This window comes from Caretta caretta, chromosome 27, assembly GCF_965140235.1.
Source record: "Caretta caretta isolate rCarCar2 chromosome 27, rCarCar1.hap1, whole genome shotgun sequence".
NCBI lineage: Eukaryota > Metazoa > Chordata > Testudines > Cheloniidae > Caretta > Caretta caretta.
In genome coordinates, this window is record NC_134232.1 from 8,610,733 (window position 1) to 8,634,366 (window position 23,634).

Genomic DNA, 23,634 nt, shown 5'->3' on the forward strand with positions numbered 1-23,634 from the left:
TCTGCAGCACAGTCCAGCATGATCCATGTACGTTCCTGGCTGCTCCGTGCCCGCAGGCTCATGGGTATCGGGCAGCCTGGGAGCCATTAGATCCAGCCCTGTGTCGCTGAAGTGTGGCCGTGACTGGTTGCGTGTACTGATTAGTCACTTTCAGCTCACTTGCTCTCTCACCCCTTGGCGATAGTGCAGAGCTGGTGGCTTTATCTGTGTGTTCACACCATACCCACCCCTCTCTCCCCAGGGTCACTAGGGTAGATAACAGCTGTGGGACTGGAAGGGGAGACCTGGGCCAACCCACCTGTTGCTGAGTCATTACAGGACCAAGCATGTGTTGGCGCGGAACAAGGGAGAGCACAAGGGATGGACGATCGCTCCCTGCCCCACGGTGTGATCTCCTCTGTCCTCCACCTCAGGCTGACGCGGGTCAGCGAGCGCTCAGGACCTGAGTCCTGGGACCCTGCCGGGGGGCTGGTATCAGCACTGGAGTCCTGGTGTGACTTGGGTCCAAGCCCTGTCATGCTGCAGTCTGGGCGGAGGTCGAGCCGCAGGTCTGCGTGGTGCAGAATGGCCGCGTTAGCACCTGGCTCTGGTCGCTGTAAAGCCAGGTTTGCAATGCAGTGCAGACGCTCAAGTGCAGGCTTGGGAGCGCCGAGTCCAGGAGCCCGGGTCTCACAGACCAGGGTTTCCAATGTCATGTAGGCAAAACCTTAGAGGGAAGGCCTGTTTTCCCCTCTCTACATGCTCTTCCCCCTGCCCTGGGGGGGGCTGGTTAGCCCGGGGCCCTGTAAATGGTCAGTTCCTGGCCCTAGGAGCGACCTGAGCATCTCCCAAGGGCCTGGCTATGGTGTCTGCAGCATGGCCGAGCAGGCCGTGGTGGTAGCGGATGAAGATGCTTTGCCCTTCTCTAGCTTATGCAGCTTCCCTCCGTGAGCGGCACCTGGATGCTCCCTCTGAGGCTGGTTAACGTCAGCCCTGTTCCACGTGCTGGGCAGACGAAGCCCAGAGAAGTGAAGCCGCTTAACCAAAATCACAAAATGCGTCCACAGCTGGAGCAGAAAGAGATCCCAGGAGCCCTGAGTCCCACCCCCGGGCTCTAGTCCCTGAGCCTTCTGCCTTCCTAAATGCTTGTGCCCACGGGCCGGCGGCCACTTCATGACACTGGCAGTTATTAGGTGGGGCAGGGGAGATCTGTTTTTTAATCTGGATTCGCTCTTGAGAGCGAGCAGTCGCTGACTGCCCAACTCCAGAGTGTGTGTGCTCACAGCCTGTCTAGAGAGCCCTTCCCCTTGTCTGCCTGTTAACAGCTGATACAAACGGAGGTGACAGGGAGCAGCCTCGCTGAATTCCCCCCCACCCCGAGATGAGAGCCTTTACCTCTCTACGGCAGCCTTCACCCCACAGAGTAGCTGTGAAATGCAGCCCCCACTGGGCAGAGGGCAGCAGCCAATTCAGAGCATGCTACTCTGGCGGCGGGCAGGAAGAGCATTTGACCAAGGTTACTGGGGCAAACCCTGGCTCTCACAAATTGTGCCAGGGGGTGTTTGAACCCCAGATGGAGCAGACAAGGACACTCCTTTCCTCTGCGCTCTTTGGGCTGCAGCCGGCTAAGGCAGATGCTGCAAACGTTGGGACAGATTCTCAGGGGTGTAAATTGGCATCGCACCAGTAACTTCAATAGAGCCACAGCGATTTACGCAAGGTGAGGATCTGGCTCTTTTTGCTTACACCTCCGTGCCAAGGCCGTCTGCTAGCAGTGTCTGGCACATGGCTGGCTGCATAGAGTTTAAAGCATTTCTATGTGAGCTACATTTTCTGGGGCTCCATAGTTGCTTGGAAGATGCTTTAAGCCGGAGAGCTTTCCTCAAGTCTCCCGACGCATTCCTAAGTGAGAAGCCTCCCCTGTGGCTTGCGGTCGGTCGGACACCTTCTCTGCATCAGGCTTGGGAAGCCTTTAAATAGGCTTTGGTTGTCAGACAGGTTTCTGGCGCTGATGTTCTCAATCCTACAAGCCAGCCCTGCTATTCCAGCTCCTTCCGCTCTTTGCAATCAATCTGTCCAGGCGAGAGATGCATGCCGGGAGCGATGCCCATGGAGCAGGGCAGTGGAGGGCATTTGCACCAAATCAAAGTGGTGCTCAGAGCTGGGGCATGTGGCTACCCAAACTGCAGGACAAACTCTGGTGTCTCCTGTGCAGAGTTAGAGATTGTGGCAGCTGCCCCCATCTACGCCAGCTGAGGATCTGGTTGAGTTAATAACAGATAACCATTTGCCCTCCTCTATCACTCTTCATCTGAGGATCTCAAAGCATTTCACAGACATAATTTGATTAAGCCTGACAACCCCGCTGCGAAATAGGTCAGGGATTATATACAGCAGGGTGTTCTCTAGAGGGGAGAGTGTGTAGCAACTGCAGGCATTGGGACTTCCAGCTCTGCCACTGATCTGTTGTATGACCTTGGGCAAGTCACTTTGCCTTTCTGTGTCATAGGGAGAAATAAGAGTCTGCTTCAGAGGGGGGTGTAAAGGTTATTTTGTGCATGAATGCCAGTGAAGTGCTTTGAGGACATCTGATAGAAAGTGCAAGGTAAGTGTTCCTTGTGGCTCACTTCACCCAACACTGACATGCAGCCACCACTGGTGTGTGTGCGCGGGGGGGGGGGGGCAATCCCAAAACTGGAATAGCAGGGGGGCTACAGGGCTGGATTGAGGGTGTGAGGGGGATCCCAGAGCTGTTCGGGCGGGGGGCGCAGCAGGACCAGAATGGCTGATCTGCAGAGCTGTGTGTTGGGGACCCCATGAGTGGAATAGCACAAGGGGACAGTCAGCAGAGCTGTGTGTGTATGTGGTGGTGGGGGGGGGTAAGGCGGCAGGGGGTGGGGCAGAGGCAGGGACTGGGATCACCTCTGGTGTGGTGTGCCCGGATTGAGGTGCTCAGAACTGGGATAACGGGGATGCTACATGGGAGGCTGGATACCAAGGCCAGGAAGGAGATGCCCTGACAAGCCCCTAAAGTCCTGCCAGGAGATCCTGGGGAAAATGTCCGTCCTGCAGGCCCCTGGCTGGCTTGGGGGAGGTGGCTGGATCTCCTCCCCCATCTCCCTGTTGTGGGGCTGGTGTGGTTGTCCAGAGGGGCGAGTCGCCCTGCCCCGGGGCGTAGCTCTTGGCAGAGCTCGCTAGGGCAGGTGGAGAGGAGTCAGCGCCGTGACCTCCCAGCGCTCTGGACCGATACCCGCGTCCCTGAGCCAGTGCTCAGTGGACGGGGAGGGCTGCTCCTCCTGGCTTCCCATTCCCACCCCAGCTCTTTCACCCTGTCAGCCCACGAACGCTGCCTCGATCCGGCCGGGTGCAAAGCTCTGTCGGCTTCAGCATGGGAGCCCTGCAGACCCGGGCCCTGGGTGATGTGCAGATTGGTACCTTCTCTTATTGCCCCTCCTCCTGGTTCCTACATACCCCGGGGGGGCTCCCTCCTTCCCCCCACCCCGTTGCCAAGTGCAGCGGGTCCTCTCTGACCCAGCTCTCCTTTGCTGCAGATGCCCATTGCTGATCGCGATTTCTAGGTCATCCTTCCTCACTCCTCTCTGCCTGCCGCCTTGTCTCCGCTCTCCTGGCCTGGGGGCTCTCCTGGCCTTTGTGGGGCCGGCCCTCGGGACAGCACCCCCTTTGTACGCGTCCTCTCCAGGCAGGGACGCTCCCTCTGCCCCGACGTGACCCCCTTCCCCAACAAAGAGGTTGCGGGGCTGGGCCCCTTTGGCAAGGGCAGATCCGCAGCTGGGAATGTGCGGGCTGTGGGCTCTGGGGCACCGCACTGAGGGCTCTGCCTTCAGGATGCGCCCTGTAGGTCCTGCTCCTTCATCCCTCCCACCCCCCTCCTTTGCAGGAGGAGGCTGCAGCCGGCTTGGGGAGGGAAGACCACTCCATGCTGTCCTCTTTTCCAGCCACTAAACCCGGGGCATGGGCTTCCCGCAGCAAGGCACCAATCTGGTGCTGCAGAGCCACGGGCGGGCGACGGGCGAGACTAACCCAAACCTCCAGGGAGCGCACGGATGGATATTTCCCTTCACCAATCAACCCGCTCCAGCAAATCGCTCCTGGAGGCGAGACATGCAGCGGTGCAAAGCCATTGCCTGGGTGCCCGCTATAGGTCTGGCCCATCTGTCTGTACAGGGCTGCAAGCTAACCCCTAACCCAGCCCCCCGCTCCCACGCTGGGGAACCCATTTCCCCAGCCTTAGCAAGGAGGGGAGTCCCCCGGGCATCAGGGGCCTGTTTAATCCCAGCTGGGGAAACCAGGGCTCCTGGGGGTGCCATCCAGAATCTACAGTCTTCACTCTTATGCTAGTAGTACCTGGCGGCCCCCTGGCGCAGGGTGCTGCATGAACCATGTCAGAGAGAGAGACTCTCAGCCCATCCAACAGGGCAAGGGAGCCAGAGGCCTTGAATGGGGAAGCCGAGTGTAGGCTGCAGGTGGCAGAGCCGGGACTAGAACCCAGGTCTCTTGAGCCCTGGTCTGGCGCTCTACCCACTAGATGATGCTGCCTGCCTGCCTGCTTCCTCGGCTCTCCTCTGAAACAGCTGGCTTGCACTGGCAGGGCCCTCTCTGGCGCTGCAGGGAAAAAGGGCTAAATCCTGCTGCTGTTGAAATCAAGGGAGGCTTGGATGCGGAGCAGGGCTTGGTCCTGGAACTGTGCAGATGGATTAGTCCTAAAGAAATGTTCGGAGTTAACAAATGACTTTCCATCATTGCTCTGGGTGCCTGATAATCATTTTTAAATCTCGAGCGCTTTCCATCTGTCAATCTCAAAGCACTTTACAAAGGAGGTCAGTATCACTATCCGTCAGATGGGGAAACTGAGGCACAGAGGGGCACCAACTTGTCCAAGGTCACCCAGCTGGTCAGTGGAAGGATGGTTTAGGTGCTAGGGCTCAGGAGGCCTGGTTCGCTTCGCAGGTCATTCATCTCTCTGTGCTTCTGTTCCCCGTCTGTAAAACGGGATCATCGTGCTTCCTGTCTTGTCTATTTGGATTGTAAATGCTCTGGGCTGGGGGTTGTCTCTTGCCATGTCTGTCCAGCACCTGGCACAGTGGGGCCCTGATCTTGGTGGGTCATGGAGGTACCACTGGACTAGAATATCTGTAGCATTAGTCACTGCTTCCCCTTACCGGATGGAATCGGAACTGCTCATCTGTGTGTCAGAAGCCCTATACTGCTGATAGCTGGCGCTGCTTCCTCTAGCTCAGCCGGCCTGTGCAATGGGAAGAGGAGGATCCCAGCTCTTGCGGTCAAGTGCTGAGTGACCCCAACGTAGTCTGCGGTGGCTAGGGCTTGGTGACCTACCTGGCTTGCTTTGTGCAAGGCACCTGCTTGTACCTGGCCAGTTGGGTCAGTAGCTTTGTTTGCAGGCAGGAGCCCTGCTGTGCGCAATCCCACCGGCTCCGCTCTCTCCAGCTAGGCAGAGAGAGGAAGCTGTGATCGAGGGCCCCGTTCTCTTACTCGCAGCACCGCTGGCTCTTGCTCTCCACCAGTGCCGGGGGGAATCAAGCCCCCTGGGCGAGTGGGCCTGTAGGTAGACCGGTCTCACTCCCACGTGCCCAGGGCTCCCCCAGTGGCAGATTCTGGGGTCCAGCTCAGTCTAGCCAGTTCTGGGGAGAAGCCCAACTCGCAGAAGGAGGCGGCCCATCACCCTGTCCTTTCTTCTGCAGGAAGGAGGGAGGGGAAAACTGGGGCGTCTTGCCTCGTAGCCCTGGAATTGGGAGGGGTGCAAAGCCTCTGACTGTTGTTGCTCTCCAGCAGGGATCTGCCGACGGGCCGGCCACGAGGGATGCCTGAGACCCTGGGCTGGCAATAGAACTGCAGCCAGCCACGCCTCCGGGGAACGCTGTCAGACGCCCACCAACCCGCTTGCTTCCCAAAGACCCTTCGCCGACCGGTCTCTGGCGAGGACGCCGCCCGCCTACCGGACAACATGAACTCCCAGAACGAGTCAGGTGAGCGGGGAGCTCTGTCGGCTCCCTGCCCTGGGCTGGGACAGGGTTGCATTTGGTACTTGCAGCTTGTGGATCTAAGGTGGGGGGAGGCAGGAGGTGGCCTTGAGGGGCCTGCTTTGAGTATGTGGTTTCCAGCTACTTGGAACCAAGGGTTCATTCGTGAGCAGGAATGGCTCTGCTGTAGACTCGCTTCCAGGCGGCTTTCTCTTAAACTCCCTGAGTCTTCGCTCTGGGTGGTTGCTAAAGAGTGTGGGGGAGGGAATGTGTGTGTGAGGTGGCTGCTGCCCTCCACCCCAGAGGTGGCCGCATTTCAGCAGGTGCTCTAGAGACGTAGCTGCCAGGATCCGTAGCCCCCTCCTTGTGTGTGAATTAGCCCGTCGGGGCCAGCGAAGTTCTTTGGCCTAGGCCCAGATGAAAGGTGACTTGGGCGAGTCCCTGTTTGCTCTTGCGTCGTTGGTTGCAGTGTAGTAGCTGGGTTGGTCCCGGGCTATTAGGGGGACGAGGTGGGTGAGGTAGGATGAGCTCTGTGTAGCTCGAAAGCTGGTCTCTCTCGCGGACGGACACTGGGCCAATAAAAGATGTTCGCTAACCCGCCTTGGTCCTCTTGCATTGGTTATGTGAGCGGCTTCGCAGAAAGCGGTGGGAAACCAGATTCTCGGTCTTCTCCCCCTGCCGTCGGGCAGCCCACAGAACGGTTCTGACCTATACAGAGGGGGAGCTGGTCCCCCACCAGATGTCCACTTCCATGGGAACAGGCCCAGCACTGCAGCGGGGAAACCAGCGGGACGGGCTTAGGTTTGGGGGAACTGGCCTAATGGAGAGGCCGATTTGGCAGCAGCAGAAGTCAAGTTGGAGAGCGGATGTGACGGGGGTTTCCTGTTCGGGTGGTAAAGGGTTAAGGAGCAGAAAGGAGACAATTCCCTGTCACTTCAGCGGTGTGTGTTTGAGATGCTGCTCTCAGTAAATTCCACCCCGGAGCTCTGAACTGGTTAGTTTCCAGTTCCCAAAAGAGCAGGCCTTTGTCCCGCACCGTAGCCCAGCCGGGCCGGGGGGAACCGGGAGCTTGGTTCATCTCACGTCCATCACATGCAGTGTAAAGGGATGTTGCATCTCTGCTGCGGGCACTTCCCAGCCCAGGATCTTCTCTCTGCTGCTGGGAAGTTATAGGTTGACCTGAGGCTTGGTATAGTGCTATCTGGGGGCTGACCCATGGTGCCGGGCAGGCTGGCGTTGGTTCAGGCCTGGAGTATTGTCCCTGTTTTACCACTGAGGAAACGGAGACGCAGGGAGTGGGTAGTGACTTGCCGGCCAGTGTTCGAGCAGGGAAGAGAACCCAGGAGTCCTGTGCTTTCACCACGAGGTCACGTGTCTCCTGTCCTCGTTGGCTGGCAAGGTCCTGTGTTGTGCTGACTTTCCGCGGAAGAGCAGGGAGGCCAGTGTGGTGTCAGAGGTTCGGGTTGGTGAAATCCTGCCCTGGACATACAGGTTCCCGGTGTCAGGACATCTCTGTCCCGGCGAGATACCAAGGGACACGTCAGGTGTCCCTGCCAGGGATTGGGGGAGTGGGACAGACCCATTCAGTCTTCTGGTCCCTACTCCTGCTGGTGCTCGATTGTTCCCCAGAACTTATGTGCTCAGAGGTGCTGAGCACCTAGAGGGCCCCAAGCCAATGAGAGCTGCAATGGGCTCTGCTTATGGCAATGGGCTCTGCTTATGGCAGGATTTGGCCCTGTATATATTTGATAAACCTCTTCACATTTGGTCCTGGGCGGTTGCATTGTCAGCGCAGGCTGAGAATGGCACAGCACGTGTCTCCTATGACCGGGGGGGTGCCCGGGAGAAGGTTACACCCAGTGTTGATCTGCCAGGAACAGACTTCCACTTCGCTCTGTGGTTGAGAGATGTAGGCAGATGTGTTGGGGGCTCTGTTAGGATTTTGAGGTTCTTTGAGCTCTTTGCCGGGTGTACCTTGTATTGTAGCCATTTGGGTTGCTTGCTGCAGTGTGTGTGTGTCCCCCCTGCCCCCTACTGGGTGGAATTGTGAGTGCTTGACTGTGTGTCAGGAGAACTATACAGCAGAGAGCTTGTGAGGATTCCCCTTTGGCTCAAGCGGCAGGGACGCGGTATGAGGAGCTGAGTTCTAGACCCCTCTGCTGCTGGGAAGTTACGGGTCGACCTGCGGCTTGGTGTCGTGCTAACCGGGGCTCTGGCCCATGGCTGGGGCCCTGGGACATTGTTGCAACCCAGATAATGGGGTATAGGAGGGGGGGCACTGCAGGACCTTGGCACGCAGTTCCCAGGCCCGGATCGCGGTGCCAGAGCCAGGCTGTTTAGCTGGCTAAGGAGGCTCGTTGGAAGTAATTTAATGACCTTTTTTTAAAAAAAAAAAAAAAAAAAAGTCAGCAAGCTGTAAACAAAGGTTGCGAGGAGCGAGGTGGCAGCGAGCGGTCTCCTTGGCAACAGCACATTTGTGGGCATCGGCGCCCAGGCTGGGAGCAGGCCTCTCGGTGGTTCTGGAAGACGTGCCTGGAAAGCCGCTGCTGTGTTTGTTGCCGTTGAATTTGTGATCCCTGCAGGCCTAATTGATGCGTCTGGAAATGCTCAGGCCAGGGTGGGATGATCCTTTTTTGTGCTTCTCTCTCTGCCCCCCTCCCATTCCCCCGGGCTGTTGCATTGTGCGGTAACCAAGCGGGGGGGGAGGGCGGGGGGCTGATGGAGGGCTCGGGATGTGTTGCGGCTTGCTTGGGGCTGAGGAGCCTTTGCTTGCCCCTTGCTGGCATTTCCCATTTGCAAATAGGGCCCTGCCCGACTCAGCTGAGGGCCGTGGCGTGCCGGGTGCTGTACCATGCAGTGTGGGAGACAGGTGCAGGGCCGACCCAGCAGGCTCCCGGGCTCCATCGCAGAGGAAATGTTCCGTACAACCCTGTGTGGTTTCCCCGCCGGATGGGAAACTGACCAAGGATGGTCCTGTGGGACTCAGGATGGCTGGAGAAAATTCCTGCCTCTGCTACAGACCTTGGGGATGAGTGCCATACCCATTTTACAGATGGGGAACCGAGGCTCAGTCATGCCTGGGCATCTCAGACTAGGATCAAGGCTTTATGCTGCCAGGCACTGAGAATACCACTTGCTCCCTCCCCTACCGCTTTGTCTGGCTTGTCTCTAGATTATAGACTCCGTGGGTCCAGGACTGTCTCTTACTGTATGTTCATCCAGCGCCAGGCACAATGGTGCCCTGATCTCATTCAGGGCTCCTCGTGCTGCACTAATAATTTGATCCTTTCGCTTTCCCGTGTGCCTGGTCCTCCTGAGGGAGTGCTCGCTTAGTGAAATACAGAAGTGCTGAACTGCACTTAGTAGCTTGTGAAAACCCAATTCCCCCTGCTGTCGCCGCCGAAGTAAGTTTATTTCATAGGAGAAATCAGGCCTGATTGGACTTCGTTTTTTTCTTCCTGTCGGACTAAGGCAGTGGGTATCAGTACCTGGACGAGCACTTGTATTGTGCCTTAAAACTCTGCAGCCAGGTGCTTAGAGGGAGGCGTTGGCGCGTGGCCCTGGGCATTACGTTCGGCAGACGGCAGTGCAATTGCTAACCAAGTTGGCATTTAAGTGGTCCTAATTAGGCTTTAAAGCTAACAGTCTGTGACTGGGGAAAGTTCACATGTCCCTGGGGGATGACGCTTTGGCCCTGGAAAGAGGCAAAAGGGACAATCGCTCACCACTCGTTTACTGTGTAAACCAGTGGTTCTCAGCCTTCCCAGCCTGCTGGGCCCCTTGCAGGAGTCTGACTGGTCCTGCCTACCCCCGAGTTTCACCTCCCTTAAAAATGACTGGCTTGCGAAATCAGACCTAAAAACACAGAAGTGTCACAGTCCCACACTGTTACTGAACAACTGCTAACTTTCTCACTTTTACCCTATAATTATACTATAAATCCATTGGACTATAATTATGGTCCTTCCATTTCACTGTATAGTCTATAGAGCCCTATAAACAAGTCATCGTCTGGATGAAATGTTAGTTTGTACTGGCTTCATTAGTGCTTCTTACGTAGCCTGTTGTAAAACTGGGCAGATCTCTAGGTGAGCTGATGTTTCCCCCTTGGAAGACTGCTGTGTACTCCCAGGTGTATGCGTATCCCTAGTTGAGAACCACTGGAAGGGCACAACTGGAAGGGTTGCTAGGGTCGGGCAGCGGGATGGTATGGCCTGTAAAGTTCTCCCCCAACTTCGAGCTCCACCGTGATTGCTGGTGAAAATGAGCAGTGGATGGGCTTGTAATTGGAGCTCTGACCTAGAACTCAAGAGATCTGGGTTCAATCTCAGCTCTGCCACAGAATTCTTGGGTGACCGTGAGTAAGTCGCTGGCCCTTTCTGTGCCTCAGTTCCCCAAACATAAAATGAGAGAAATCCTTCCTTTGTCTACGTCGACTGGCAGCTCCTTGGGGTAGAGACTCTCTGTACAGCAGCTTGAACAATAGGGCTTCCATAGGACAAACAAAAATACCGGTGAAACTGACATTGGATTGGCCATCATTAGGGTTCAGAGTCAACACAGCAGCAATCGCAGCTGGAAACCCAGCTGCAGCCAGCCAGGCAAGGTGACACTTGATGGGCCTGGTATTTTTAGAGTCAGGAGGTGGGAGGGGTGGGGTGGGGGTCAGCTTCTGGAATTCACAGGTTTCAGAGTAACAGCCGTGTTAGTCTGTATTCGCAAAAAGAAAAGGAGGACTTGTGGCACCTTAGAGACTAACCAATTTATTTGAGCATAAGCTTTCATGCAGCTCACTTCATCAGATGCATCCGATGAAGTGAGCTGTAGCTCACGATAGCTTATGCTCAAATAAATTGGTTAGTCTCTAAGGTGCCACAAGTCCTCCTTTTGGAATTCACGGCGTCCATGGATTCTTATCGTCCTGGGTGGTGAGAAATCCAGATGGTACCAAGTGTCCCCAGCCCCTTCCTCCCTTCCAAAAACAGAGCAGGTTATATAAATGCTGCTGCTTGGCTCCTTTTCAGTTGTTGGGCTGCCTGCACTAAGGAAGTGTCATGCAATTGCTGCTGCATCTTCTCCAATCCCCCGTAGGCTGAGCTCTCGTTGCCTTCCCTTCCCCTTCCTGGCTCTGGACTCCCTTCCCTGAGTGTCGTCGAAGAGCCCTGGGGCTAGTCGTAAGAAATTAATTAAGCTAGAAAGGGAAATGCGGCTTGTTCCCGCCTTGTGCTGTGTCACCCTAATGGGAAGAGGCACGCGCCCCAGCTCTCCGACCTCCTCAATTTCTCGGAGCCTGGTGGGCTGGTATCTCCTGTTGCTGATCTCTGGATGTAGCTGTTCCCTAAACCATCTAGGGTCCCCCACTGCACTAAGGACCTGATTCTCTAGGGCCCTGCACCTCAGATTCTTGATAGCACCAGAAGAGAATGGATACACACCACTGCCATTGGGATTGGGTCGCGTTTCACACCCGCTTTGCACTGGCGTAAACGACCCCGTGCAGGTTCAGAGCCATGGAGAATTGGGTCCTGGATATTTTCAGAGGGTTGCTTTGCACCTGGAAAGTTGGAGTCTGGATCTTCCTGTCATTTTTCACTAATTTAAAAAAAAAAAAATTAACAAACAATGCAGGAAAGCCGTGGTCTAGTGCTTTGAGCATGTGGTTCTATGAATATCTGGCTCTTTTCTGCACTTTTCCTCCATAGATCTCAAAGTGCATTACAAAGCAGCTCAGTATCACTATCCCCATTTTACAGATGGGGAAACTGAGGCACAGAGCAGGGAAGTGACTTACCCAAATTACCCAGTAGCACTGCTGGGATTAGATACCAGGTCTCCAGAGCCCCGGTCCAGTGCTCTGTCCTGAGTTCTAATCCTGTCTCTGCCACCGACTCGCTGTAGGACCTTGAGTGCAAGTCATGTGTCAGTTTCCCCGTCGGTTAAGTGAGGATAATGGTTGGCCGCCATTTTTAAGTGCTTTGAGATCAATGAATGAGAAGTGCCCAGTGTTTCACCAATGGATTTTGAAGCCAAGATTTAATAAAAGTGTACAAAGGAAGGTTCTTAATTCCGCAGTGAAGCCTCGTGTTCAAGAGTGTGAAGCAGCCAGCTGCTCCCATTGGGGAGCTCACGTACATGGGGGCCTAAATAGAGGCCCATGTGTCGGCACCCAGTTCTGAATGTTTGGTCCGAGTGTCTGATCCAATAGACATATGCAACCATTGATAGAAAAGAAGGTGGCTTCTTGGCCTACTGGGCAAATCCTTGTTTGCCTTGATTAAAAAAAATAAAATAAAGAACGAGGAAATGAGACCCCAAGCGCCCTGTCCGTGTGGCCGAGGTTTTAGAAACCCAGCACTGGGAGCCACGTTCTGGTTCCCACAGCAACCCCAATCCTCCTGCAATGCCCAGAGATCAAGGCAGCGAAGTTCCTCGTTATAATTAGCAATAGAAAACCCTTAAAACGCACACGCTGAGTCCCACTAAATCCAAGACAAATTCATAGTTGTAAAATGCCTGCTTTTCATTAGAGCATCGTCCATCCCGGGATCTGAAGGTGCTTTACCGACGTTAATTAAAGGCTTGTCTCAACCCTGGGAGTTATGTTAATCAAGATTATTCTCTGTTTGCGAATGGGGAAACTGAGGCAGAGAAGCACAATCACTTGGCTGAGGTCACGCCATAATGATTTCAGAGCAGAACACAGAACTTCTGACCCCTCCAGTCTCTGCTCTAATCACTTGGCCACACTTCCTCACTGTTCCCGTGACTCATCTGGCGAGAGAGTAAATCACGCGGGAACTTTATTTTTTTTGGCGTTTAATCTTTGGCTATTTAGTGCTGAAATCCGCTTAAATAAGCGGCTCATGTGATCAGAGATTAGGCTTGTGTGTTCCTTCTGGAGCGGTTCCTGTTAATAGGAGATTGGTTCTATCACAGTTATTATGGAAGCACCTAGAAATCCTAGCCAAGACCGAGGCCCCATTGTGCGTCTGAGCTGTGTGCGTTACCTTATCCCCGCCTCCAAGACCGGATCCAAAGACAACTGGAAGTCGGTGGAAAGACTCCCATTGACTTTGGTGGAGTTTAGATCAGGCCCTTGTGGAAGACGGTGGCTGGTTTGCTGCTGGCCTGTCAGGATTGGGATTGTAGGGGAGGGATTCAACTGGTTGAAGAAATCAGGGGGTTGCAATGCTGGCCTGCCCAGGGTTCATTGGGGGTCTGATGGAAAATGAATTGATTTTCAGTGGGCTTTGGATAGACCCTCGTTTAATGGGAAGATGCTGCCCATGGAACGGTGCTGCCTGGCATGTCTCTGCTGAGCAGCGAATTCCTGCCTTACTGGCCCTCCCCTGGGAAGTCCAGGGGCAGATGGGCAGTGGGGTGAAAGCTGGGGGTTCAGACTGGTCCCTGTGTATGCTGGGTAAGGGTGGAAGGAAATCCTGTTCTCTACGTCACATCTTTCTGCTGCGGAGGGAGGCGTGGTCTGAACGTGGCGTCAGAAGCCGAGGACTATTTGGTTCCAACCCCAGCCCTGCCACAGGCGTAGTGTGATGTTGGGGGCAAGTCACTTCCATGCACTCTGCCTCAGTTTACCCCTCTGGACTAAGCTTAGTCCTTACCGCGCAATGTGGGAAACCACTGGTGTTTGTAGGATGCTTGGGATCTAGGAAGTGCTCATGTAAGTGGTGGGTATTATGCTAGGAAGGGAACGGAGATGTCTTGGGGGGTAGGGGACGTAACTTATTTTTGTGATGTGCTTTTTCATAGTGCTTGAATTAAACCCCTTGTGCAGTCGGTAACTATTATATTGTCCCCATTTTACAGATGGGTCAGTAAAGGCACAGCTAGATGTCAGTGGTAAAGCAGGAAATAGACCCTACAGCTCCTGAGTCCCAGTGCAGGGCTTTAGCCACAAGATTTTCCTTCCAGCACGCTTTGGGTGATAGAGCATCTCTCCGTGGGTTTCCTGTTTCAATCAGGCCTGGCTAAGCTGTGACAGCCTGTCAGTGGAGAGGTGTTGGCATCTTGCTCTCAGCGGAAAGGCCAATAGACTTACAAGCTTCCCTGGCTCCTCTGATGTCAGAGGACCTCCTTGCTGGTTTTCCCAGGTCTGAGCAGAGGCAGGGATGTATGCACTGCCTGTTTATAGCTGCCTCGTGGATTTCAGGTTCCATGCTGGGCATTATGTTTAGTATTAAGAATCTCCTTGGACTGGAGTATCTCTTGTTCCCCAGCTGGGGGAGACACTGCACTGCTCTGAGCTCCTAGGCTGAGTGACCCAGGTTGGATCGAAGAGGCGGATTTGAGTTTCGGGAAAGGATGCGTTTGTTCCAAAGCCAGGCGAGCTACCGGGAAAGAGAAGAAGAAAAGCACATTGGAGAGTGCATTTAAATTCTAGAAAACCATTACAAATAAACACGGGAACAGCTAGCGACGGGCAAGAACCACAGTGCTGGGCCTGCTCCTTGCCCTTAGGATCAGAGCCCAGATTGCGACTGCTTGAGCCCATCTCCAGAAACCGTCCTGGGGGGTGACTTGAAACAGGCCCAGTTAGCATGGCCTTGCAGCACCTTACCATCTTTAATCCTCCCAGCACCCCTGCCAGGCAGGGCAGGGCTCATCTCCCCCCATTCCAGATGGGGCCCTTTGGCCCAGAGAGACTAAGGTGTGTCTACACAGCAAACAGCAGTGAGTCTCCGAGACCGGCTCAACAGGCTCCGAGGCATACGCTGCGTGACTTGCACCGGGAGCAGGGAACTGAACCTGCATCTCCAGGGTCCAGGCACCTTAATTACTGGAGGAAGGGCGTCTGCACTGCAAGCAGAGGTGTGACCTAGATCAAAGCCAGTGAAAGTGTCTACACTGCGTTCTGTCACACACTGAGCGCAGGGTCGGCCTACCCGTCCAGCGTGAATCCTGGTTGCAGTGTGAGGGGTGAAGGGACCGGCCAACATCTCTCAAGAGTGCCGGCTCCGTTAGGAACCTGGCATGAGATGTTTCCGCAGCTCTCGCTGGTGTCGGTCCGACCTGTGGGTGCTCAGGCCCTTGGTGTCTCAGACTTTGTCTTCGCTAGCAACAGGGTGCTCCGGGGTGGATAAAGATTGAGGTTTTGTTTTTAAATTTTAAGTCAGATTTGTTTTGTTTGTTTAATTTATATTTTTTTCTTGTTTAAAATGAAATCTGACTTTAGTACAAAAGATAGTAAGGCCTAAACTCCTTACACACACACACACACACACACTGTTTTGTGTGTGTGTAAGGAGTTTAGGCCTCACAGTGCATCAGGATGGTAACTGGAATTTAGTTACACACACACACACACTGTTTTGTGTGTGTGTAAGGAGTTTAGGCCTCACAGTGCATCAGGATGGTAACTGGAATTTAGTTACACACACACACACACACACACACTGTTTTGTGTGTGTGTGTAACTAAATTCCAGTTACCATCCTGATGCACTGTGACACCAATTGTGAGCACAAAGTTAATGACCTAGGAAATAAGCAATATCTCACCATTATCAAGCATACAAAACATGTACAATTAATACGAATCTGAAAATGTGATGCAATATAACGACTTACATAAATGTGTCTGTAGTTACAGGGGACCCGCCTAGCCTGTGGAAAGATGGACCAATGCAAAGGCTCTGGTTGTAAATCAGCGTGTTTTAATGGCTATTACAACCAGTGAGACGGCACCTTTCTTTAGCAAAGAACTGAAGTACAAATGGAAAAGTTGATTAAAATCAAGGCTTAAATTCTCATAGATTATTTCCTGGAGTCCCCCTTCCATGCCCCCCCCCTCCATTTGGGGTGTTGGGCTTCAGCTGTGATGTGAGGGTCTCGGGGCTTTAGCCCTGCGGGAATGGGGGGTGCTGGGGCTCGGGGCTTTAGCTCCATGGGGGGAGGGTGGCTCAGGGGCTCGGAGTTTCGGCCGCGGGGCCCCACGGACCTCCTGAAATCAGCTCGCGGTCCCCCCAGGGGTTTAAGATATTTGCCAGAGCTCCACTCTGAACAGTTCTGTTTGCATTTTAGCCCTGATTAAAATCAGTTATTTGCGTTGAGGCGTTCCACCTGGTGATTTAAATCCGCTCCTGTGGGTGTGTTCCTAACTCGGGTGAAGACAAGGCAGTGTCGCAACAAGTCACAACAGTTAGTGGGTTGATTTCAAGGCTGCAGGGGGTGGGGGGGAGCCACATGTGGAATGCAACCTGCTGACCAAGTGCAAAGAGTCCCCATTTCTTTCACTGAGCAGCCTGAACTGTGTTGGCTTGTTGAACAGAATCCCTGATTCACCGGGCCCGGCTTCCTTGGCACGCAGCCGTAGGAGCGGGGAGGGTTCGTGCAGCGGGGGCCCGTCATACGGTCCAGGCGGTGTTCCGAGGCTGGCTAATCCCTCTCGCTGTTGAGGAGGCAATGGGAAATGGCAGCCGGGTCACGGAGTGCCCGTGGCGAACTGGGGCCGGGCGTCGGCTCTGCAGCTGTGTCAGGCTCTGTGCTGTACCGGTCCCAGCCGAAATCCACCAGCCAGAGCTGCCCCTGGAGTCTGATTTCCCCACTGCCATGCACGCCTCGATGACGCCACCAGGTGAGAACGGGAGGAAATCCACAGGGGCTAGAAGTCACGAGAACTAAAAAGGCCGCGTAGGAGTCGCTCAAGGGAGTGGAGGGTAAAAACAGAGATGGGAGGAATTGGGATTGGGGCAGCTCAAGTTACCAGCTGGTAGGAATTCTCTGGGGACCTGAAGGAACAAGGGCACGGGATGCAGACCCCTGGGTGGAGGTGCTTATATTGGTTTAAAACTGGCTACCATACGTTTCGCTTGCCCTGGCCGGTTGAGATGCTAAGTCTGTGCATTGTCAGGGTCTTACCCCAGTTGGGGCGATGCTGCCCCAGACCTGGTTCATAGAATATCAGGGTTGGAAGGGACCTGAGGAGGTCATCTAGTCCAACCCCCTGCTCAAAGCAGGAACAATCCCCAATTTTTGCCCCATATCCCTAAATGGCCTCCTCAAGGATTGAACTCACAACCCTGGGTTTAGCAGGCCAATGCTCAAACCACTGAGCTATCCCTCCCTCCCTGGAGGAAGTCCATGGGGAACAAGGCCCTAGGTAGGGAGAGGGGGCAAAGTGAGGCTCCATACAAATCACGATTGGCTTCAAAACCAGAAGATTTTTTTTTTCTTCCAAAAAATGAAAAAACATTTGGTTCTTTTTCTCTGTCGGCTTCCTGGGTTTGGAGCCTTCAAGAGTGTTTTATTGTCTAGCCTTTTTCCACAATCACGGGAGCTAGAAATAGTATTTATTTTTAAAAGGAAAGCCAAGGTTCTCATGGAATCATGGGACTCCAGGAGCTGGGGCTTTTAAGGAAAAACACCAGATTGTGTGCGCCTTGGCATCTGTGGACCTGGGAGAGGGCACAACTCTTTTCTGGCGATGGGCATGTGATGCCTTGAATTACGCCAGGAGGACCGTGCTCTGGTTTAACACCACTGCGGCTCTGCTTCCTTCACCAGATTGGCACTGGGGCAGCTGAGGCAGGGTTGGTTCCACCTGGGAACTGTAGAGCTTCCTGTCCGCTCTGTGCGCGTCCATCAGAGCAGAAGCCCTTTTGGGCAGGGGCCATCTTTATTTTGCGTCTCGTATTGATGCGGGACTTTGGCTCCCCGGGGGCTGTGGAAGGGCAGGATTGGGCCCCCATCCCTGTGCGCGTAGTGAAGGAATCCTAGAACTCTGCCTGCAGATGGGACTTGCGCAGCTGGCTGGGGGCTGTGTGTGAGTGACAGAGCTTTGGGGGAGAGGAGAGACTCTAGACTAAGCAGTAGTTATGCTAAGCCAATTAGCTTTGTAATCTAATTTGTGGATCTAAAAAGTGTATGGGAGGGGGGGCGTGATAAAGATCTCGCTGTGGGGTTGTGCACAGAGGCCGGAGGGTCAGATGCACCCTCTGAGCTCGGCTCCAACGCCCAGATCACATTGCAAAACATCTTTTATTTGAACGTGGGGTCGTTTTTTAAATCCTTAGCCGGGGCCATCTGATCAGCCAGCCCGGGACTCTGCCCAGGGCCAGCTCCGAGGTTGGCTGGTCTGTCCCCAGTCTGTCTGGTACGTTTCTGTGGGTGTTCCATGCTGGTGGAAGGTGCCGGCCTGGTGAACCCTGCGAGGGTGGGTGGAGCCTGTCAAAGCCGAAGGCCCGCCCCCTCAAATGGGGAATTGGCTAAACAGGGGGGAGGACAAATGATGGAACCAGGACCCCGGTCACAGGGTCAAAAGGATTCAGCCTTGGCTTTGGCACCACGAGCCCCGGACGGTGCCGGATCAATTCAAGGAGGTAATGCGAGTTGCCTGGAGGAACTCTGCCCTGATCCAGGAAATGGATGAGAGACCCGAAAACAGACCCTCCCCCAGTCTGAGGGTGTCTTCCCCCCTCCCCCACCCTCACCCCCATTCCTTCTGGATGGCCCCTGTCTTAGCCACGATCCGGTGAGGCCCCAGACAGGGAGGCCAGGAAGGAAAAGCTGCAGGGAGAAGTGCCCTGGAAGCAGGCAGGTGCCAGGGTCTCTGTCTCGCCACAAAGGGGCGGGTGTCGGGGGCTGAAAGCTGCCAGCCTGGCAGCCCTGGAGCCCGAAGGGGCTTGAGCAGCGGCAGGGCAAACTCTCTCTGCAGGCCCTGGTTTGAAGCCAGAGGAGTCTTCTTTGCCCCCGGCCCGTCTGCTACTTGGCCTTGCTGCCGGAAGCGCGTTTAGGGTAGGGCGACGCAGCAAAGGTGGCCGTGGGCTACCCAAACCTGAGCTAGCTTGCATCCAGCGAGCGCGGCTAACAAGAGTTGTGTAAACAGCTCCGCGTGGGCCAGGGAGCCGGGTACGCACCCTGGGGGCCGTGCTGGGCTCTCTAGCTTGCACGGAGACTTGTGCTGTGCTCTGCATCCTGCTATTGGTACCCTGCTAGCTGCATTCACGCCCATACCCTGAGGCATCTCCCCTTGGTTAGGACATAGCCCCGCTCCTCCCCGCGGATAGGCAGCGTGCTCTTCAGTGCTCGTCGCTTTTGATGCGCTTCGTCGTTGAGTTCCAGGCTGGCCACGGCCGCAGCTGCAGGGTTGCACCGTAGGGACGATGGTGCATGTTACCGAGCAGCAGTGAGCACGGGCGGGCCAGCCTCCCTCCCTCTCGGGGGGATCTATTCAGTCTGGTTTTGCCCTTGGCGCGAATGCTGAGCCCTTCCCACTGAACGCGGGTGGTTTCTGGAGCTCCAGGGTCAGCGTTCAGTCGCTGACCTGCCCTGGGCTGTGCTCCTTCCCGTGAGCTGGAGGGGGGAGCGGCTGCTTGTTCCCTTCCCATCCCCTTGAGCCTCCCAGCCTCGCCCTTTTCAAGGGGCCCCGGTTCTGTGCAGCGCCTCTTAGAGGCAAAGCGGCAGGCGGTCGCTTTCAGTCATCTCTGCACTCCCTGGATTCTGGGTGAGCTGGGCGTAGATTAGAGCAGCCCCGAGGGCGGCCTGTGGCCTAGAATCTCCAGAGTGGTGTGCTCTAGGGATGAGCCCCCTTTTGGCCCCGCTGTACTGTGACCTGGCCCTGCCTCTGGCACGCGCCCCTAACTGGGAGCTGCAGGTGACCGGGGGAGCGCATGGCCACTTGTTGTCCCTACCTCCTTCGGTGCAGGGAATTCTCTGGCCCCCGTAAGCTGCTGGGTGTTGTCAAAACGTAACACAACTTTAGTTCTTAGAATTCAGAACGATAACACGTAAGAGCCCAATCAGAGGGAGACACAGCAGGCTGCCCCCTAAAGCAGTGAGACCCAGCTCCCCCCACCTTAGGCCAGGTTGGCTCTCTGCAAACTGACTCTGCTCATACGGCCGCTTCCCTACGGAGGCCCTAGCCCGCAAGCAGGACCAGCTAACCCCTTCCAAAGCAAAGTGAGGGCTGGTCATTTTAACAGTTTTCAATCCACCCCAGCATGCAGGAGAATCTGTCCCAGCGTAATTTATGTTGCAGAAGATTTGGCTGCGCCAGCGAGTGATTCTTGAGATCTGTAGGTTCCAAGCCAGCGCCCGCTAACGTGTTTTGTTTTGTTAGCTGTGGGCTTTTTCCAGCTGTTGTCCTCCGTTCTATATTCATCACGACTGGATTGTCGTCAAACCCACCCTGTAATTTGTCCAGTGGGAATTCCAGTGACATCTGGGCTGCCAGGGATACAGCCTGGTGGGACCCACACTTCAAAGCAGGGCCTGGGATGGCTTAGTCTAGCAACATAAAGACTCGGCCTGCACCAGTAGGAACCGACACCTACGAATCCCACTTCCCTGAAAGCGTCAGAAACAAACACGCTTTCCTGCTGGCGTGTGCATGCGAGACGTCCGTGTCCGATGTTTCTGCATGCTGCCATTCATTTGATGTTCTAACTGGTCTCTTCGCGTATCACCAAAACAGCAATGACATGGAGATCTCAAAGCACTTCACCAAGGTAGGTCAGCAGCATTGTCCCCACTTTGGGGAAACTGAGGCACTGAGGTGAGGTGAAGTGAAGTGACTTGTTCAAGTTTGAATAGCAAGGAAGAGAGCGCGGGAGTCCTGACTCTAACCACTCTGCTCTAACCGCTAGGCAACCTCCCCTGCGAGGTTTGGGAATAGAATTCAGGACTCCATAAGGACAACACCTTGCTCTACCACTAAACAACACTCCCCTCCATGAGCTGGAAATTGAACTCAGGAGTCCTGACTCCCAGCCCCCTCGCTCTAACCACTAGACCCCACTCCCCTCTGGGAACCCAGAACCCCAGAGCCTCGTGCTAACTGCTAGACCCCACTCCCCTCCCAGAGCTGGGACTCCCAAGAGTTCTGACTCACAGTCCCCCTTCCTCCAACCACTGGACCCCACTCCCCTCTGTGAATGCCAGCTCTCCAATCCAAACCCCTCTGAAGTTTGGGACAACTCCAATCAGGGTTGGGATTTGATGGCTCGGACCCTTGGTTGCTTTTCTATAAAACCACAAAAGAACCAAAAATAAAATAAGCTCCATGGCCCCATATTTCTGCGCCAGGCTGAGTGAGCCCCCCAGGTGCTGGGAGTTCCAGGGTATTTTGGGGGGGCTGGGTCGATGCAGCAGGGGCTGGTTCCTTTTGCATACAGATGTCCTCTATGGCTTTTGCTGCCTGCCAGGGCTGTTTGGGTTCTTCCCTTCCCCCTTTCAACGCGCACTGTATTTTTAGAACTCTGTTTTCGTAGCTCACAGGCAAATCCCACTTGTCTGGAAAGCCGCCTCTCCCTGCTGCAGATGGGAGCGTCGTGGGGTGAGCTCTCTAGCCCCCCCAGCTGCGAGAGCCAGAGCCTTGTGGCATCCTAGTGGAAACTACGAGCCCCCCACCTCCCCACCTGGGTGCTCCGATCTTCACTGCGGGAATAGCCCGTTGCAATTCTGCGTGGGTTTATGTTTCTAATCTCATGGGAATTGCCAGACCCGATCAGATCAGTGGTTCATCCAGCCCAGTAGCCCATCTTCAACAGCGGTGCCATCTGCTTAGAGGAAAGAACTTTGCAGGAGGCAGACCTGCCCTCAGGGTATTTTTCCTCCTGACCCCTACACCTTGTGGCACGAAGCAAGAGTGTGTGCAGCCCCTTCCCAAACTCGCCAGATTATTTTGGCATGGATGGTGATGACTCTAGCTATTCCTGTCCTCCCGCATACGCCTCTTGAATCCCTTTTGCCATCATGCTCAGCGTTTGGCTGTAGGGGTGTCCAGTGGCAATGAGTTCCACAGGTGAACCGGGCATTGTGTGCGAGTGGGTTTTGGCTGGCGAACGTGCTGGTCTGTGGGGATTTGGCATGCCGGAGGAATTGGTTAGGACGGGGTGTGGCCGGCTGGGGGAAAAGTTATGCAGACCTGGATTGTATGTGGGAAGTAGCATACAAGGCCATGGGGATGGGTGAGACCATCACAGGGCCTCTCATACCACTCAAGTCACCAACGTTTGGAGCCTCCAGTAACAGCTGGTCTGTATGCAGTGAGTGGGGCGGGGGGCTGTTTTAACCCCTTCATGGCTGTGCCTGAGTCCTAGTGGGCAGCTTTTAAAACCCATGGGCCAGGAGGGCACCCGGCTCATGGGCTCCGCAGATCAGTTACTTTGGGCCTGATCCTGAGACGTCGAAGTTGGTGGTCGATGTGGTTTGCTTGGTGCTTTTCAGGCCCAGGCCCCTCTGTCCTAGGCTGGCAAATGGTGGAAAGCGGTGAGGCCAGCGTGCCGCCCAAAGCCACAGATCACACCCTCAGCAGCAGCAGTAGGATTTAGGGGTGAGTTTTATTTCTCCGGCTCACAAGAGTTCCCCGTCCGTCGGCTCCTTTGCTCTGCCCCAGGCTCTCCTAGGGGTCCTTCCCTGCATGGCTTGCTCCCAGCCAGGCTGCGTCTTGGCCTTTTATCCAAGGACCAGCTGACCTGCCGGCTATGGCCGGATCCCTGGCCTCAGCCCCGTCACCCAGAGGCAGCTACCCCTTAAAAGGCCAGCCCGCCCGGTGCCGCATAACTTCCTTGGCAGCCGCTCGGCCGAGCGTGTTGGCCTCTTTCTGTGACGCTCGGAGCACGTGGCAACTGCGAGAGCCAAGCTCTCCCCTGCTTGGGAACTGAGCCCCTGCCATGAGTGGACCCTGCCCCTGGCTTCCATTGAATTCCACCGAGTTCCTGAAACGCAGCCGGCCCCAGAGCTGCATGCATCAGTTACCCACAGTCCGCTGAACAGAGCAGCCTGCCATGGAGGCCGGTGTTTGGGTCTGATTTGCATTATTTCCCCCCCCACCCCCCCGCCCGGCATATGGCGCCCCTTGCACCGAGTCTCCCCTGCATTGAGTGTTTAGCCTGGAGCCGCTCTGCCCTGCCACAGAGCAGTTCAGGATAGAAACCTACCATGATCTCCACTCAGGTGGAAAGCGTGGCGGGCAGGGCGTCCCCTTCCCCCAGAGCTGGTGGGGCGGGAGGGGGCTGATCCCGAGCGCCCTGCCTGCCGCTTATGTTGCAACGCTGGACCTTGACGTGATCCGCGGGGTCAACCGCGCCGAGGGGGGAAAATATCCCGTGGCCTCCTGCCCGTTTGCAGCCGCAGGAATAGCTCGTCTGACGTCAACTCCAAAAGTGCACCGCGGGGGGGGAATGGCCCATAAATAACCCTGCTATTAAAAGTCTAGGGTTCGGATTAACACACTGATAAATAAACCAGCGTCCCCTTTGCTGGGCCGGGTCAGAAATTTAAACACCGCCCCAGAACGTAGAGCCTGAGCAAGCCTGAGAGCACGCGGGGTATGGGGCCCTGAAAGGTGATCCTTGGCTCTGTTTCCATGGGCACCTTTGCCATGGGCCGGATCTACTGCCGGGGCAGTTGCCTGGGGCAGTAAACATGGGATGGGGGATGGGAATGATCAGTGGGTATTGACGGTGATGGGTTGTCTGTCTGGATGTGGGCAACCTCGGTTTTCGCCCAGGGCTTTGCTAGAAGGGTGCTGGGGCTGCAGTGGAGCCAGGCCCCCTTGGCGCTGGGTGCTGTACAAACCCAATCTAAGTGACGCTTTGAGGTTGGCTTTGCAGTGCTTGGTGCCTTGTGTGAGCATCCCCCAGGACGGGTGCATCGGGGGCAGCGGCCCAGCAAGCTTCCCCTGCCGGTATATCTGCCCT

General features: G+C 55.3%; 1 protein-coding gene across 6 annotated transcripts in view; it reads left to right on the forward strand.

Annotated features, from left to right (window-relative positions):
• The window catches only part of HDAC5 (histone deacetylase 5), a 106,457-nt gene that overhangs the window by 8,918 nt on the left and 73,905 nt on the right, over window positions 1-23,634 (forward strand). For 4 of the 6 annotated variants that reach the window (XM_075123639.1, XM_075123636.1, XM_075123638.1 and 1 more), the window contains exon 2: window positions 5,788-5,984. The exons of 1 other annotated variant lie outside the window; for it this stretch is intronic. In XM_075123639.1, the coding sequence (XP_074979740.1) occupies window positions 5,963-5,984 (22 nt within the window). In that variant the 5' untranslated portion in view covers window positions 5,788-5,962. The remainder of the gene's footprint in view (window positions 1-5,787; window positions 5,985-23,634) is intronic. One more of the 6 variants, XM_075123637.1, reaches the window with a different exon arrangement.